Raw genomic sequence first — 17,867 nt, 5'->3', positions numbered from 1 at the left:
AGGTTTACCACACTCATTGGGCTCCTGTTGGTGGACTCCAGTATACCTGAACATCCTCTTCCCAGGTGTACTTTCAATCGGCCCCCATGGCAACCTAGAGGTCACACTTTGGTGGTGCAGGGGCTTATAGCATCATTGTTGATGGCCATTGCTGTTGGATGGTGATGGTACAAAGGATGATGGTATTCAGCTTCCCTCTTCCCAAAACATAACTCTAAAGAGACTTGGTGTTTAAAGGCCGAAGTGTTCACTTGTCAGCACCACATCTGTATCTATACACAAGACCGTCTGAGAATTAAGTTTCTATTAAAAGTGAGACTCCCACAGCAGATTTTCAAAAGGTGCCACTTAAGTTTGAACAAAGGAGGACTTCAACGTCTGAAATCCCTGGTTTGAATGAAACCCTTGGACGGGATTCCAAGTTCTCCATATTTAGATCGCACCCTCCCCAGGATAACATATGCAACTCATTTCATTTCAGACTGCCTGCCAGCTGGTTTCTCACCTGCTTTTCCTAAAGGTTTAGATCAAGAAACTTCACAAAGGAAAAGCATTTGCAAATCACCTATACACTGCATGCTTATGAACTTTGGATGAAGAAGAACTACATCAGTAACAATAGCAGGGTGTAATGTGAAGCTGAAACGCCCACTCATTAGTGCAAGAATCAAGTGGTGACAGTGTCAGCCCCACACACGTGCCAATGCATAAGTGGTGTCACCCACAGAGGCTGGGTATTCCTCGTTTCGTTGCACAACAGCAACTTTCTTGGTCACGTGCTTTCTCAGTCTCTCTGCGTCACCTGCAAAGTCCACCGGTGCAAAGACGGCACAGCTCAGCAGGTGATCTGCAGGTGCGGGCGAAAGAATCGGCGGCCTACGGCAAAGGACGTACGCACTGCCGCCCAGACTTCACATTCAGGATGTCACAGAGATTAGACAGGCCTGCGGTTCTATTTGGCCAGTCCAAACTGGGGAATAAAGTCAAAATAGGAATGAAAACTTTAATAAATTTTTTAAAAGAATAAGAACGTATATCATGCAGTCTCTTTCAAGGCTCCAAACTAATTTTACAGTGAAAGAACACCTGCAGAGCAAGTGAGAGCATGAATGTATGAGGCTGCCTGTTCACTCTCATTCACCTTTACCACCTTTACCACCAGCATTTCCACCGCACTCACAGCCAGCAGACCAGCGCAAGCTCAAGCCTGAATGAAATGAAATTAATATCTCACTTGTGCAGTGACTGGTCAGCACTGAATATCTACAGCATTCAATATCTGCTGTTGTGGTGCCTGCAGTTATTCTCCCTCTGTGCTGCGTGCCACAGTGGCTGTGGAGATTTATGTCTGGCAAATGAATGAATGTGAATGCAGGCAGGAGGCTGGAGGGCACGGCTCGGCTCTCAGTAAGGAGCCAGAGGGGTAGGCGCAGAGCGGGGCGCTGTCCAAACCTCAGCCCGTTATCTTCTTTAATGAAGGCGCTAATCTTGTGGAGACAGGGGCGTGTCCCCCGCTGCTGCTGTCACGGAGAGACCAACAAAGATGGTTTGCCCTCAGATAGCAAGGCCAGGCTGAAGGCCCTACCAGCCTGTTTCAGTGCAGTGACAATGCGGAGGGCGTGGTCGGGTCAATACCTCATCTGCAGCTTAGTGACTGTACAGTACAGATCAGCCCTGCGATTGGGGAAGGTTGCACATTCAAACAGGTGTGGTGTGTTCCTGAAATCATGCTGGGTGAGGTTATCTAAATCTAAACTGCTTTCGGGAATAAAACGATAAAGTAATCTATGAGCTGTGTAATTCACCCAGACTTATAGGGGATCTGTTGCGCAAACGGCTGTACATGGCTAGATGTGAAAACACTACTGCTCTCCAGTGCACTGTACCATCACCTCTGATTCTAAATATGATAACCTGCCTCGCTGTATTTATGAGATTAAAGAGCAGCACTTTCTTTCCATGTGATCTCGTCCCGTATGTGTTCTGTGCTGAGAATGGGCTTGGTTTGGTCCCAGGGCTTGTTCCTGGCTTATAAGGCATTGGAACCTCCAGCTGCCAAGCCAAAAGACCCAGGAAAAAAATCAGCATGTGACCACTACACACGGGATTCTGGGTATTACTTCATTGTCCCCTCAGAGAGGTAATCATTCAGTAACTAATGTGCTGACTCATATTTCAGTTTATATGAACCCATCTAACACTAAGAGAAAATAAGATTGAGCTCATCTAAAACCTGCTTTTGAATGTGCATGCGTGTGCTAGTGTACTCCTTATGCCCACAGTGTTGTATGGATTATGAATGACCAGTTCCAAGCAATCGCCCACTTCTGGCAGCCAAAGCTTTATGTGGGCGCCCTCTAGTGTCCAAAAACACAAACTGAAGGTAATTGAATGATTTAACATGGAATTAATTGAAGATAGTCCTATGTTAACTGCTTAATGATTAAAGAATAAGGGAACAGTAAAATAAGATACTCACAGTGCCAGTGATAAAAAATAATGTAATTAAGGGAGGAAAAAAATTGGGTATTGTATCAAAAAACATCAAAAAACCTGGATATTGAGCCCATAAATAGCAACTGCACCTTCTTTTTAACCCTACAAACACAACATAGCTTCCTCCCCTTCATGTTGTAATATAAATACTGGTGTCACATTAGCACAAAATCAAGTAAAATTCCATTAAGTACTCACTCACTAGAACATTTACAGAATAAAATCATTGCCAAATACAAAACATATAATACTTATGCATACAGACACACACACACACACACACATCACCCTGCACTGGGATGGAAGTACTCGATTTGCTTGGACCAGAAGTTAGAGTACACCTTATAGGAAACCCTGCTTTTGAATAAAGGTGTCGGTGCATCATGTTTACTTACACATTTTCAGCAGGTCATTACTTTCTAAAAAGTTTCAATAATGGTTATATAATGAACATTTTAAGCTGAAATTCTAGCACTGCTGAAAAGTAATACAGAAGCGAATATTGTATTTTTCAACTTAAGAGTTGAGAATAAAAACAGCAAAAAGAAGGAATACTACACAGATTAAAATAAGTCCTTTCTGTGGCATATCGAGGCTGGTATCTTTACTTTGACTGGGGTAATAGTGTGGTCATAACTGAGTATGCATGCTGATGCAACCACACAAAGCAATAGCAGAACAGACAGACATGTCAGTGAGCTCTGTCCTGCTTCTTCAGGGAGAAAGTGCATTTTTTTTGGGCGCATCCCGCCCAGTGAAACGCACATTAATCTAGCGCTACGGCCAGCAGCCTGCTGCAGCCTGGCGCGGCCCGTGGTCATCGGTCTGAGAGCTCATTAAAGCTGCGTCTGCTTACGAGCTGGAATTAGGCATTATGCATTCTTAGGGACAGACAACGCAGAGCCTCCTCCCTGCTGCGGGACAGCGCGAGACAGGGGCGATCACAGGAAGAGGACACAGGACGCCCCGCGCTCGCACAAACACCCCATCTTCAGGTGGGCCCCACTCCCCCCGTCGCCAGGTCAAGACCTGAGCAGGTAACGCTTTCGTCTCAACTCCCTGACACTCCACACAGAGAACAGAGCAAGCCGTTCTCTTTTTGAAGGGTCCTCTTTATCTATAGTGATGATGAAATCAATGGACCGGGAGGCATCATTACAGCGCGCTCCCTTGGCACAGTCAATGAATATACTTATGTACTTATGTTTCAGCAAATGAGTAGCAGAACTGAATTAAAAAACAGCCAAGTGTGATGCAATGCACAGTTGACGCTTACAAACCTAAAGGCAGATTTCTGCAAAAGCTTGTCAGCAATTTACTGTTTAATCCATTCCTGTTTCACATGATTATATTAGGTGTTTGCTAAAAAAAAAAAAAGTAAAATATTGTTCTTCAGTACATTACTACTCAGTGATTCACAGTAGTAGCTGTCCTGTTCAGATGTATGCACTTTATTAAAATCATTGTTGAGGAGCTCTTTTAAATCAGGCCTAAATGCTGGGACTGACTATGCGAATGAGAGGATTAAAATACGCATGACTGGCAGGTGGAGAATATCTGTCGTTTCCTCCCAGCCTTGAAAGGAGTCATGAGCAGATTCAGCTTCATGGTCTCAGGACACACGGGCGGCATTTGTGTGTTTGTGTGTACGCATGTGTGTGAATACGAGATGATGGCAGTACCCATGGGCATCTGCAACATAGTCATGTGTAGTTCAAACTGCTGTCTGTCTGTCTGCCTGTCTGTCTGTCTGTCTGTCTGCCTGTCTGTACCTGACCTCGGTTACTTTCGGAATTCTTTTATCAAGCCTGTATGGTGCTTTTCCTGGACTGTGAGTTACAAACGTAAGAGAGCGAAAGCAAATCCATACACATTATTGTACAATGATGAGAATGCAACAAAGCTGAAGTGACAATTAATCAGTCTCTTACTGTTATGTGCCACTGAGGTTAGATGGATCTGGGCCTGCAACCCCCGACCCGAGTCTGCGTGCTCAGGACTGCTTTTTAGCAGGTCAGTTTCGGGGTCCCACCGCTGCCCACTCCCTTCCACAGAGCTGTTTTCTCACAGTGCAGTCAACTGCTTTCTCATGTGAGCGAGTGTGTGAGAGAGCTGTAAGAGGGGTTTACTTTGCTGGATGACTGGACGTCTTTGTGTGGAGGGGATTAGCTTTAATTTGATCCTCTTATTTCTAGGTCAAGAGGGACTGTGCTTGCCTTTGTTAAAGCGATTGCCTCGATCCATGCGTTAGCAGGATCCATATTTAATTCTGCATTCCTGGTGTTGTTCGAAACATTTAAGATGTAAGCTTGGTAAAACTCAAGGATAGCCATATACGTTAGAGGCATAGAACCATTTACCATGTTTGTGTAACCAGGTTTAACACAACCAGGCTTGTAATTATAATTAAGACCCAAAATATAATGTAATATGTGATGTAATAACAAATAATAATTAAATAATATAACCTAATGAAGGGACACAAAATGAATTGCAGCATGATTACTGACAATACTAAATAGGGACCAATATTTCAGGAGCCTGTTCCCCTGTGAAACATTTTACACATATGCCACATTCACTAAAGCATTATAAATTCCAGTCGCAGAAATTAACACATTGTAGCCCCTTTCTCCTATTCTAATAAGAACACATTCTGTGTTGGCCTAAAAGTCATTTTAATTTTCATAACTATGAGACATAGTATTTAAAAAAATATTTTCAAATTTATTAGTGAGCAATATATTCTGAAAAATACAGCCTCACTCCCAGCAGCATATTCAGTTTTAAACATAATTATATCACATAACAACCACCAGAGGGGGCAGCTAGAGTTTCAGTTATACCTCATTCATGAGATTATACTGTTACACGTGCAAAGCGTTTAAAACAGAGAAAAATGTATTTAGCAAATTATACTTCTGGGGGGGTCCGATTACATTTGGTGCAGAAAAGACAATACATATTTCAGCTGCGTCTGTACTACAAAAAAGCATATCATTTCTTATTTTAACCTAGAAAGAAATAAGTTAATAGTATGCCTTTTTATTTGCTTCCCTCATAGTGCAATATAAACTTAATAATAGACTGTTCTGTTTGGGTTTAAGTACACTTTAAGGAATTCCTTCAAAACAGACGTTGCCTATGTACTGATGACTTTCTATGCAACTAATCAGTTATAAAACAGAAATTATATAATTTAAACCTGTACATCCCCTTCCTTTTAGCCATTCCCTTCAACAAGCCTTTAGTCTGACTGCACTTGTGTTACGGGGGAAAAGGTGAAAAACATGTGGACAGTGGTGATAAGTCCTTGTCTTGTGTTATGTTGTGTTGTGACCTTTACACTCAGCTGCAGCAGACACACAGCAGATGCCTGATGGTGACAGAAGTCATCGTTACATGATAAGGCCCTGACCAAAACCCTCCCTCTGTGGGTGAATCGAAGGCCGGTTATGTGCTCTCCCGAGTGCTGCTGGTTCTAGCCAGCTCTGCCGAGGTCAGGATGCACGGCCAACGTATGCAACTTTAACACAAACTTATCTTTGGCGAGAACAGAATGTCTTCTAGGAGTTCCGTGGGAGAAACCCACTTCACAGCCCTTTCGGGCGCTGGTGGGTGGTCGGCCTGTTGAAGTCAGTCCAAGAAGGACAAATATAGCACTCTTTCATTTACCCGACGCCCCACAGCCAGATGCATTCCAGCCACATTCTCTGAAGTCGTAAGGGGAATCAGACAGTGCGCTGTTTCAGAGAAATTAGAGGGGTGTGAACTTGGCGAACCTCACACCACCGCGGCTAGCCATCGCCGCGGCAGTTCAGCACCGGGCCACGCTCTCCCCTCAGATCAGGTACCCTGCTAACGGCACGGACCCTGGGATCCAGGTGTGCCCACCTGGGAGCTAGCAGTGTTAGTCTGTAGTCACACCTCAGCAATGGGACTCAGCTACGATCACTTTATCCGCCTCATCCGAAACATCTCCATTCTCAGCCTCCCTGCCCTGGCCCATAATGCCTTCAAGAACCTTTCACACTCAACTTGCCTGTCCCCATTCGCTCCGCTTGCTTTAAAACCTTTTTTTAAATTTATATATATATTTCGGGCCATGGTGTTCTGCACCACAGTGGATTTACCTTCAATCACCATTTATCAAATCTCCATCCATTAAAAAGCAGAGCTGTCAGGAGCCGTGCGCATTAATCCTGATTATAGCAGGCGAGAGAGAGCAAAGGGGGTCTATGTGTCAAGCGAGAAGTCGAGTGATTTTCATCCCAGCCGAGCATCTCTCCGTCTCTCGCTCGCTCTGTCTCTTCAGCAGACAGCACCAGCAGCAGAGGAGGAGAGGAAAGAGGGATATGACCTCACTTTCTTCGCAACTTCTCCTCGCTTTTTTGGAAGGCTTGCTCTCGCTCCCGTGACCTTTCTGTCTTTCTTTTGCGTTATTTCTGAATTTTTTAATTTTTTTAATTTTGGGGAGGGAGCGTGTGTCCCCACCCGACCCCCCACCCAGGGGAACCCTGCCGGTTCTGCAGATGCGGCGTGCTTCTCCGTGACGCTTCACCAGGGGGTCATACATGGAGGGCAGGGGCTTCGGGACCAGGAAAGGGACAGGCTCCTTCAAACGCGCCTCCATCAAGAGAACCGTTTCCGGGTCGCAGAAGGTAGGCTGAGCGTGCTGGGGCTGAGCGTGCTGGGGCTGAGCGTGCTGGGGCTGAGCGCGCTGGGGCTGAGCGTGCTGGGGCTGAGCGTGCTGGGGCTGAGCGTGCTGGGGCTGAGCGCGCTGGGGCTGAGCGCTGGGTGAGCTGGGGCTGAGCGGCTGGGGCTGAGCGTGGGCTGAGCGGCTGGGGCTGAGCGTGCTGGGGCTGGAGCGTGCTGGGGCTGAGCGGGGCTGGGGCTGAGCGTGCTGGGGCTGAGCGTGCTGGGGCTGAGCGCGCTGGGGCTGAGCGTGCTGGGGCTGAGCGCGCTGGGGCTGAGCGCGCTGGGGCTGAGCGCGCTGGGGCTGAGCGTGCTGGGGCTGAGCGCGCTGGGGCTGAGCGTGCTGGGGCTGAGCGCGCTGGGGCTGAGCGCGCTGGGGCTGCGCTGGAGGAAGCGCTGGAGGAAGCGCTGGGGCCGGGCTGCGGTCGCAGCATGGGGGGCTGGGGGGCTTGTCTGGGCTCTTTGGACCTAGATCATCTTCAGGGAGTCTTTCACAGCAGCCACAGGTAGCCTTCAGAGTAATGCCAGTACAATTATCCTGCCAGTACAGTGTCATTGGTGGTGGGGAGTGGTATGTGTGTGTGGTGCATACGATTTGGTCAGTTCTAACACTGCTTAACTTCAACCAAAATATTTCAGGTTGTTTTGACTTTCTGTTCTTATGATTTATCTTATATGTTTTTTTCACACACACACACACCACACACACACACACACACACACACACACACACACACTAAGTCATGTATAGTAAGTAATGAAGGATGCAGACTTGCATATATCTGCCATCAAAGTTTATACAGGCTGTGGATTCCATGGGTGCCTACGCCAGATTAAATAATTGAGCTACTTCCTTCTAGAATGTACGATTTTAAATTCACTCAGCACCATCCTGGCGCCCTTTAGATTTGGAGAATCTTTCAGGTCAGAGAGCTGTTGAACAGGGACATTATTGTCCCGAGTTCTGGGGAGTTCAGGTAAACCACAAAGTAAAGTTTGGCTTACTGACATGAAATGGACGTAAGCAAACATCAAATAGATACAAAAACACATTTAAACAAATAGAAAAAGGCCCTGTACTGGCCACTGGAAAAACCAAAACAGTTTCAGCTGTAACCTGACCATAACTCTGACTGCTGTCCTTGCATCTAAAACACCTTCTTATGCCGTTAAACATTTAAGCTGAAAGTAAACATGTGGAGGATTAACCTCTGAAGAGGTCATATAACCAGGCAAATATCTGATTGTCTGAATGGAACAACAAAGGACACAGCTCATAAAGGCTGCACATAAGTGGCTGCTGATTGGCTTGCGCCCTGCTGCACCACAGGGACACATAATTGGCCGCAGTGTCGACCATGGAAGGTCTAATAATGAACCTCAGGGCTGTGGCAAGTAAGGGCAGGGTGTATAGCTCAGGGAAAGGTTGTAGTTAATGTAACAAAGTGGGTAGGTTGCTATGATTATGGATGACCTCTAGGTCTCAGACAGAAAAACTGGTAACACGACCTGGTTCCTTATACAAGGAAGCTTCTGATTCCTTAAAAAAAAAAAAGTTCTATAAGGATACATAGCACAGAATATATTACTTAAAAAATACTTTTAATGCTTTCAAAAATTTTGCTTATGCTTTCCACGCTCAGTCATGCTGGAAGTACACTGTCCATTTCAACCCTGGTTGCTGATTCAAGATAAGAATGCCCTCTCCTCTAAAGCAGAGCATGTCAGCCGCCACTTAGCCTATATCGCACAGCTACTCATAGGCTGAGACCCACGAACATGAGTCAGAGGAAGACACTTCATGTGCATTTGTCTGTTGCAGCTCAACAGACAAATGCACCGGTGCCTGATCAAGCAGCCGGAGGCACTAGTGAGCAACTGGCAGAAACCCTCTCATCCCTTGGCGAGGCTAGAGCCAATTGTACATTGCCCTGTGGACACCAGGCCATGGGGCCCGTACATGTAGGATACAGTGTGAGAAACGCAGCAGCCCCTTAAGATGTCATGTTAACATCAAAGGATCACTTCCATGTCGATGAATAGCATCAATAAAATATCTTGCATATTATGTTTTTCTGAGCCTTTGTCAAAAGTTGTTAGTTTTTATATTGCCGTCAGAAAAGTGAAGGATAGCTTTCACTTGAAGTGGTTTGGAACCTGTACCACATTGTTTATGCCTCTGTAACAAACTCTGTAGGCAATATGGCGACACCGGTCTCAGTAGTACCTGTCTATGTAACATTACAGGGGGAGGGAAGCCTATGCGATGAGCGGTCACTGCGACCGGGTTAGTGCCTGAGACCGTAACGGGGGGGGGGACCCGCGTGCCGGGGGCAGCGGTGACGGCCTGAAGGCAGCCCTATGTGAGGGTACGAGTGGGCCATGCTGGGCCCCGTTAATCTGGCATAATGGCCCCAGTATGCGCTCCAGCAGCTGCTTCAGATTAACGCAGTAGTTTTCATTCCTTCCCAAATCTGCTTTCACATGATTAACACACTAATGTACGCATATACCCTACTTACAGACCAGAAGAGGAGGGAAATGGCGTGAGGAAGGCCGTGAGACCTGGGAAAGATTTGGCTGATCGCCAAAAGAACAGTTTTGATATTCACTTGAGTGCCACTGGAATAGTTAATCAAATCGCATTACTGACAAATAACTGATTCTTTATCATTATCCAATGTTACTGGGGAACTTATGGGTAACAGATACATACTGTAACATTAGGGAGTATGCTGAAGTGTGACAAACCTTTTGTCATTAATAAAGCAGTAAATCATTTTTGAGCAGATTTTATATTTTAAAATTAAAATATTTTAATTCTGGTACTGATCAGGGCAATTCAATATATATCTTTCAGTGTTTATGGTGCTACTTACTGTTATACTGCAGTCAGTATACTTAAATGCAATGGAGCTGAAACCATACTGTGGTATGAATGAATCCAGACACTAAAATGACAGACTTCACTAAGACACAAACAACATAAAATATATATTACAGCTACATTTAGATTACAGGCTGAAGTGGCCTAAAACAATTTTTTTTGTCTACATGTGACATAGATCTGATTTTCTGCTGCTCTGTGTGAAAACAAAATCTGATCGTTCCATATCAGCTATGGGCCATTTCCATATGTGGTCCTAGACTGGATACATATCAGATCTGTGGCCATGTGACAGTTGTGAGAACTGTCATATCAGAATTCATGTATTTTTTCAAACTTCACACTTCACTGCGCAGCTGCAGATCACTATCGTCATCACTCCACTTCCTCCACCTTCTCACCCTCATCCTCAACAGCAATTGAAGCATCATCCCACCTCCACAGCAAATAATCTTGGGCCATGTTCGGAACATCTTACGTGCCTTCTATTGAGTGTACGAGTTGTATCTATACAACCTGTACACAACTTGTATACTTAATAGTCAGCAAGTAGGCTGTTTCAGACACAGCCTTAATCTATGCTCGCGCCGCTATTACTTTTGTTTCCATGATGGACTGTCTCACAAATATTATGTTGTTCGCGGGTTCTTTCAGGGCAGAGGTCTGTTCACACTTGCGTCAGATACTGGTCACTTGCAAACGTGAACGTGAACGTGAACAGTCAATGCAAAAAGATCTGAGGCCTCAAGCATAGAATTTTCATGGGTTTCCTACTAAAATGTATCGTTGTGTGCACTCATGATTTATAAAATGTGCGTGCGAATGAAATAAGTTTCGTGAATCAAACATTTGCGCATTTCATTTCTAAATCAAGATTTTCCTAAAAGTTTGCACACGTGAACAAGCTTTACAATTCCATCCAGTGTAATCCCTCAATTATCCTTATATGGTAACTTAGTACATCTTATTTCACCATTTAAATCGCTTGGAAATGGCAGTAAAATGCTGCTAAATAATGTAATTGAAACATGAAAAAGAAAATGTATCTTATGCCTGCAATACAGCTGAACAGCCAACAAGAAATAGTTTGTACACATGCTTTGGAGCTTGCTTAGAGGAACGCACATTTTCACAACAATTTCAAGGTTCATAAACCTCAATGTTGTCACGGATTTCGGTGTGGGCACAATTTACGATCAAATCTGTGCATACGACCATTTTATGCAGGAGGCCCCAGAACAAAGCAAAAAATGTGAATTGAGTATTAATATGAATTTAGCCTTAGAAAGCATATCCTGGAGCCAACGCCCCCCACCCTCCTCCCATTTTGTACTTTGTTTATAATTGATCTGACCCTCCATTTGGGATCTGGCCACAGAGACTGAAAACTTAATCCATGTGCCAGCCTGTGAGTTTCATAACACCTAATCCCAGCTTTTGATAAAATCAGCCCGCTATTTGAATTTGAGTTCCAGGAGTCTAGTAAAAGAGTGGAAACTAATGCAATTCATTTTTTCTGTTTGCACCGCTAAATTTAATCCTGTTGTTTTTTCGGTTTTTGTTTTTTTAATCCGTAATAATTTTATAGATTCCATCTCTGGCACTGGGTCTTAGTGTGCTATCAGGACTGGTCTGCAGACACAGACAACCATGGGTCTCAGAGTAACCTATCCCTTCTGTGCAACCTTTGTGTTAAATCTGAAACCTCTTCCTTGTGCTAATGAGCACAACCCCGCCAGCATAAGACACTATTAAAATGATTTACAACACCGCCGTAGGGTTGCGGTGAATCACAATGCTTTAGGTTTTACAACATTTTTTAGCCATCCCTCCCCTGCCCCAAACCACAGCTTTCCAGCTACACTGAAGATAGGTCAGTATCATGCTCATTGTGTACTTGTTTCCCCAGGGAAAAATGTTTCAAGGATGTGTTAGGGACTCAACAAAATCACAAAAGTAAACAATCCACAACATTAAAAAAAAAATTTTAAAGGCTATTTGGCTAGCTGGTAAACAGTTGGGACCTTTCTTGGGATTAAATTTCAGGATATGAGAGTAAAGAGTTTCCTATTTTTTACATCCAGTGAGTGAATGTCACTATCAGCCAAAATTTGGGGGAGAAAGTAGGAATCCTTACTCCCAGTCACCAGGCATAATTAATCAATAATATTTGTGTCCATGGTCTGTGTGCCTGCACACACAGCTCTATCCCTCTCCCCGGCTCTCAGCTCGCCATGTGCACATGTGGAAAACCCATAAAGCATAATTACAGCTTTTCTGGCGGGATATTGCCATTACTGTATTTAGCCTAGCCGCCTGTCTGTGTGTCGAAGGCACCGGCCCAAATCTGTCTAGGAACGAGCGTGTCTGGATCGCGGCGTTCTTTGGAAAAAGCAGCTAGAAAGTGAGCGTCAGTTCACCTGCTCTGCTGGCCAGACTCTAAAACTGGGGCAAATGACAGATGGACTCCTATCCTCACATTAGAGAGGGAAGCTGCTATCACTCCCTCCCTTCCTAAACTGCTCACTACCTCTGCCTTTGATTCACATTGGACTCTGTGATTGGAGGACTGGACTGCATGCCAGAAACCTGGGTTTACCTTTCCTTTTTTTATGTGGAGATACAGGATTGTAGCAAATGGCTTCAAACACAGGCTGTTACCAAACTGTTGCTCAAAATCATTTTACTCTCTACCTTGAATGACTGTTTTTATAAAAGATACAATGAAACAAAAAGCATAGGCTAACCAGAGTCAACTGGCATGACATCAATCTTTCCTTTTCCAGCCATTTAACAGGCTGCATTCATTCTCGTATACAAATATAGCACATATAGATATACATAGACATACAAAGCTCCACATTACCTGCTTTTATCGGAACGTGATGCATTTCTCTGTTAAATTTGGCACAGTAAAACTACACATGGCAATGCTCCAAAACCTATGTTGTCTGTAATTTGGTTACTTAAGCATAAGTGCATGTCCACCCAATATTCCTTCACTTTTAAAGTGGATTTGATCCTCGGGTTGCTGTTTGCATCACTGTTGCCATCCGTTTTTTTAGAGTCTGTGCAGGGCCTAATGATCTAATGATGCATTTACTTTTAACTTGCCACCAATATAAGTTTTTTAATTACTGTGTTTATTTTTTTTATTTGTTGTGCAGGTTCCAGAGAATTATTATTATTTCAATATTTTCACACTACTCTTTGTCTCTCTGGATAAAAGTGGCTGCCAAATGACTGTAATGTAAATGTAATATATACAAAAATACCTAAACATCAGATAGCTCTATAGTGCTTTATTTTAATAACATTTTCTTATGGTATGCCCCATGCGCACACGTACGCACGCATGCGCGCGCACACACACACACACAGACACACACTCTTTAAAAGCACAGATCTTATGACTCTTTCCAATCTCAGGGCTAATCAATGGCATGTTGTTCTCATGTGATGGCTAACTGGATTTGCATAGCTGGGAGGACAATCAGCCTTTTGAGAAATGAGCTGACAGGAAAACAGCTATATAAAGTGAACCTCTCAAAGTAAAAAAAATTACATTTGGGACTGAAACACTGCTTCATCTGCTGTCTCTCAAACATTCCACGAAGGGTAAAACTAGGCAGCAACACACGAACAACCTTTCCACCTTTCAACTCAACAGTTTCTTGTTGCCTCCAAAGTTACCTATTTCTAATGAGTCAGTGTGGGGGCAAATATCCAGCATTCTGCATGCAAAAACAAAAAAGCTCTCCATTTTGCTCCTTGTCTCCTTTTGTTAGCATCTAACCCCATGCATTCAGTTCAGCCACTCAGCCGAGCAGATTCAATTAGCAACACCTTTTATCTTCACTCCTGGTGACATCACATTCCACATACTTTACCAACGTCAGTCTTGATCAAATTCAGTTATGTTGAACTTTGATCAGGTAGTCAATAACAAGCTAGATTCTCTCTCTCCTCATCTGCAGTCCTAAGCCCATAAAAGACATATGGAGGTATAGGAAAACAAAGTGTGTAGTTGGATGTATGAAGCATTTTTGTATTGACTTCATAATGTCTATTTAATCTGGGGATGCATTTGGTATGGCCAACTAAAATACTTTCAATCCATTAATGCTTATTCAGTTGTTTCAGCTGAGATATGCATTGTCTGCTGATGCATAACTGTAAAATAATGGCTGGGTGAAATAATGATAGATCTTTCATATTTCCACCATGCTAGCAAGGCTGCTTCTAGAAAACGTCACTTGACATGTTTGTCTGATGCAGAGTCAGTGTAAAATCCAGTCACGCAATGCTAACAGCTGGACAGCTTGTTGACCGCTGTTCAATGGCCAATGTGGCAAGATCGTTTTTTTTGTTTGCCAACATATGCAGCAGCAGCTGAGGTCATGTGGTCATTGCGCCATCACTGTGGGCTGTGTGTTGTGAGGAGATGAGCTGGATTTGAGCTTTGAATGTTGGCTGACTGCGCTCCCGGCTACACAAATGCGATTATGTGATGTTTTTCCACTGTTGTAGTCTGTGCTGGCGTTGTCCATTTCAACAAGGCGTGGCAGACATGTTACAGAGTACAAGAAAGGCAACGTACTGCATTGTTTTAAAAAAAAATGACAACATGACCTCACGTTCTAAAAAGACTGTTTTCCCGTCCCTCCAATGTTCCATTTCATCAGATTAAAGGGCTCAAAAATCTGTACAGAAAACTATATCCCAAATGTGGCAATAACTCAATATGAAGATGTTCTTGAGCTCCTTCAAAATGAATGTGCCAGGATCAGCCTTTTCAACCCAAGGGAAACCTCGGTGATTTTAGGTGAATGGATTTAGTTCCAGAATCTGTTTTCAGGAAACACTGTATATAAAAATGAGAATGTACTACTTTTCCAAATCTAAAATGTATACTATCTCTCACAATTTTGTCAATTTTAATTGTGTTTATTTTCCTAAATTTGATAACTTGACAATTCCACAATATATATGATTAAGCACAGTTGTGAGGGGAAACATGTTGACCTGACTGTGTGTTAGCATCAGGGTATAAGAGTATACTGCAAGGTGCAAGCAATGATGTTGGCCCACCGTGTCTGCTGCTAACAGACTGAAAGCTGAAGGATCAGCAGATTATAACCATGTGATTTCCAGACAGAGGGGAGACTTAAGGGCACTTTGGGATTGTGCAGCTGAAAGGGTCAGGTGACCAAAAACAGTGCTCTCTTTAGTGAGAGACACGCTGCTATGCATTAGCATTCACAATTAAATGTAAAAGTGCATGTTAGAAACCCATATATTCTTTTTAAATACAACAAGGTAAAATGGCGTAAGACCTTAAGGCAATTAATAGAGTAGTGGTAGACATTTTTTGTCATTGTGAAGATTTTCCACTTGTTTATCAAAATGTATATGATGTCAAAACTTTTCAGTGCGATGTCTACAGTGGGAATTTCAAAATGAGTGTCGATGGAAAAAAATAATTCTTTAATTAGCAGTCAATGATCTGTTTTTTGAAAATCCAGCAGACAAAAATCCCATTTTATTCTAATCATTTTACAGCAATATTTTGTGAACAAATATTTTTTTCCTAAAATTCAGTATAGAGCTGGATTTTATTAAATTGGCGGTATTTACTGAACTGCAACTGAAACTGCAATGGAAATTGGCTGTAATTCACATTAATTTGCTTAGAGAAACTAAATCAGATTTCCACCATATTTGAGTACTTCAGAATATTTTAGGGATTTTGAGTTACTTATGGAATCTTGGAACAAGGCGGTTCCTTCACTTGCTGGATTTGGACTTTAGTCTCTGAGGATAATTAGTTAAAGTAAGCAGCTGTAAGTACGTCAGCGGCTTTTCATTTCTACATCTGTAATTAGCAGCAGCCCCTGTGGCACAGGGCATGGGGGGAACAGGGAGGGGGGGGACCCCCCATAGCCCCCTCTCAAGCTGTTCCAGCCATCCCATATTTGCCATAGTGGTACACAGCTAGGAGGCCAGCAAAGATGCGTCACGGTAAAACGGATGAGCCCTCTGCCACTTTCCAAACTGTGACTTAAAGCCAGTCAATTCGGGAAGCCTGGACATGGTAAATACTGAGAGGATCGCTGCTGGAGGGTAGAATTAATCTGTTTATGCCTGTAACAAAGACATCAACATTCAGGTGTATTTCCAGGGCTCAAAGAGGCCATGTGGCTGCTTTCAGATTATGCTATAGTCCAACCTGTACTGCATGCCCCAGTCTCCATAAGAGGCCTGTTAATGTCTCTGTGGCTGTGTGCACTTGCTTATAATGGCTGGATTTGTAAGCTCTTTATTTGTGTGCATTACAAGAAACTGAGGCCTGGATTCAATTAACATTGTCACTCACAGTTAAACGCAATCACTAAAATGAACCAAATTGTGATTATTTACGAGTCAACGTATTTGTGAGGTCAAACACTCATTTAATCCAGGTCCAAATATAGTTTCCTGATTAGGAATTACATTTCCTGGGTGCCTGGCCTGTCACTAAACTCTCGATCAATTTATATTCTGCTCAATTTTTCCCAGCTTTAAGCTCCCAGTTAAAAATCTAACTGAACAATATTTTTTGATAATTTTTTTACTTAAGAGCAAAGGCAAAATTCACACCCACGTACACTTCTAATAATTAACTTCCTGTTTACACTCTCGCTATGCCGATAACCACTGTATACAGTGAATTGGACTCAGTTGGCGGTATTCCCGTTAAAATTTAAGCCTCCCCAGCATGATCTCTGGGACGGAGCCAAATCCATGACACAAGACTGCATTCACAGATGATCAAATACGCGAAACACCACGCTGTATCCAACTCTGGGGTTTCTTAAATAAACATCAACAATTGCTGAGCTTCCTTACCTCTGAACTTCTACAGCTGTATTCAATTACACTGAGGTACTTCCTAACAGGGCTCAGTATGTGCTTCATATCTCACCAATTATTCAATAGCGAGTAGGCCGAATCATTGAATTGGGTATAAAGATTCAGTCAAACACCCCTTACACTTACACACTCCTGCACCAATCATTTTGGGCCTGGTTCTCTGGTACGTTCTTCCGCTTCACAGGGAATTGTACAATAGGATTCAATTAATTAATCTTTGCTAAGTCCTTGTAAAATCCTGGAAGGATAAGCTGGAATCTTAACATGGCACACCGTGTGCAAGTAAATCTTATTTTTGTAGCTCAGGGGCAGGTGTACTGAAGAGACTGTCTGGGTTCCTTACAGTCTGCTACACACCCGACTCCGGATGATTTTCCGGCACAGGGACGACTAACTCCTCACGCAAAACTAATCCCACCGGCCACGGACGCTGGCGTGGAACAAAGCGGCCGGCGTTTGAAGTTCCCCCTAACGCTGCATGCGAAGGGGAAAAGCCGGCCCAGAAAAGTGGCTTCAAAAGGGGTTGTGGCTCCGCTGCCTCCAACTGTCTGTCTGGACCATAAAAGGAAGACTTTGGAAAGCAAGCTTCGCCTTTAACTCTTTTCCTTGCCAGTGTGTTTGCTTTTGGACGGCTGGTGGATAAACACTGACTCACAGCCATCTTCCACCTGGACAAAGGCAAAGACTTTCCAATGACACATATAAACATGTGCAGCGCCCTCTTCATCTCTTCACACCCTGACATAAAACATTACATAAGTGGAAGCTGACAGACAGTGGGCAATTAAATTAATTGTTGTTTTGGTCAAAAAAGCAGTGCCAGTCTGGATTAAACAACATTTGTGATTATCTTTGACTAACTATTCAATGCAAATGT

The 17,867-nt window shown here is 43.5% G+C and overlaps 1 protein-coding gene across 3 annotated transcripts in view; it reads left to right on the top strand.

The window, feature by feature from the left end:
* Positions 1–3,378: 3,378 nt before the first annotated feature.
* The window catches only part of LOC135242589 (transient receptor potential cation channel subfamily M member 1-like), a 41,000-nt gene continuing 26,511 nt past the window's right edge, over positions 3,379–17,867 (top strand). For 2 of the 3 annotated variants that reach the window (XM_064313731.1, XM_064313730.1), the window contains exon 1: positions 3,699–7,157. In XM_064313731.1, the coding sequence (XP_064169801.1) occupies positions 7,071–7,157 (87 nt within the window). In that variant the 5' untranslated portion in view covers positions 3,699–7,070. Of the gene's footprint in view, positions 3,534–3,698; positions 7,158–17,867 lie in introns of those variants that run through there. The other variant, XM_064313734.1, reaches the window with a different exon arrangement.

Source organism: Anguilla rostrata, chromosome 16 (genome assembly GCF_018555375.3).
Source record: "Anguilla rostrata isolate EN2019 chromosome 16, ASM1855537v3, whole genome shotgun sequence".
Classification (NCBI taxonomy): domain Eukaryota; kingdom Metazoa; phylum Chordata; class Actinopteri; order Anguilliformes; family Anguillidae; genus Anguilla; species Anguilla rostrata.
The sequence above is the reverse complement of the archived record's forward strand: the minus strand, read 5'-3'. Positions and strand labels throughout refer to the sequence as shown.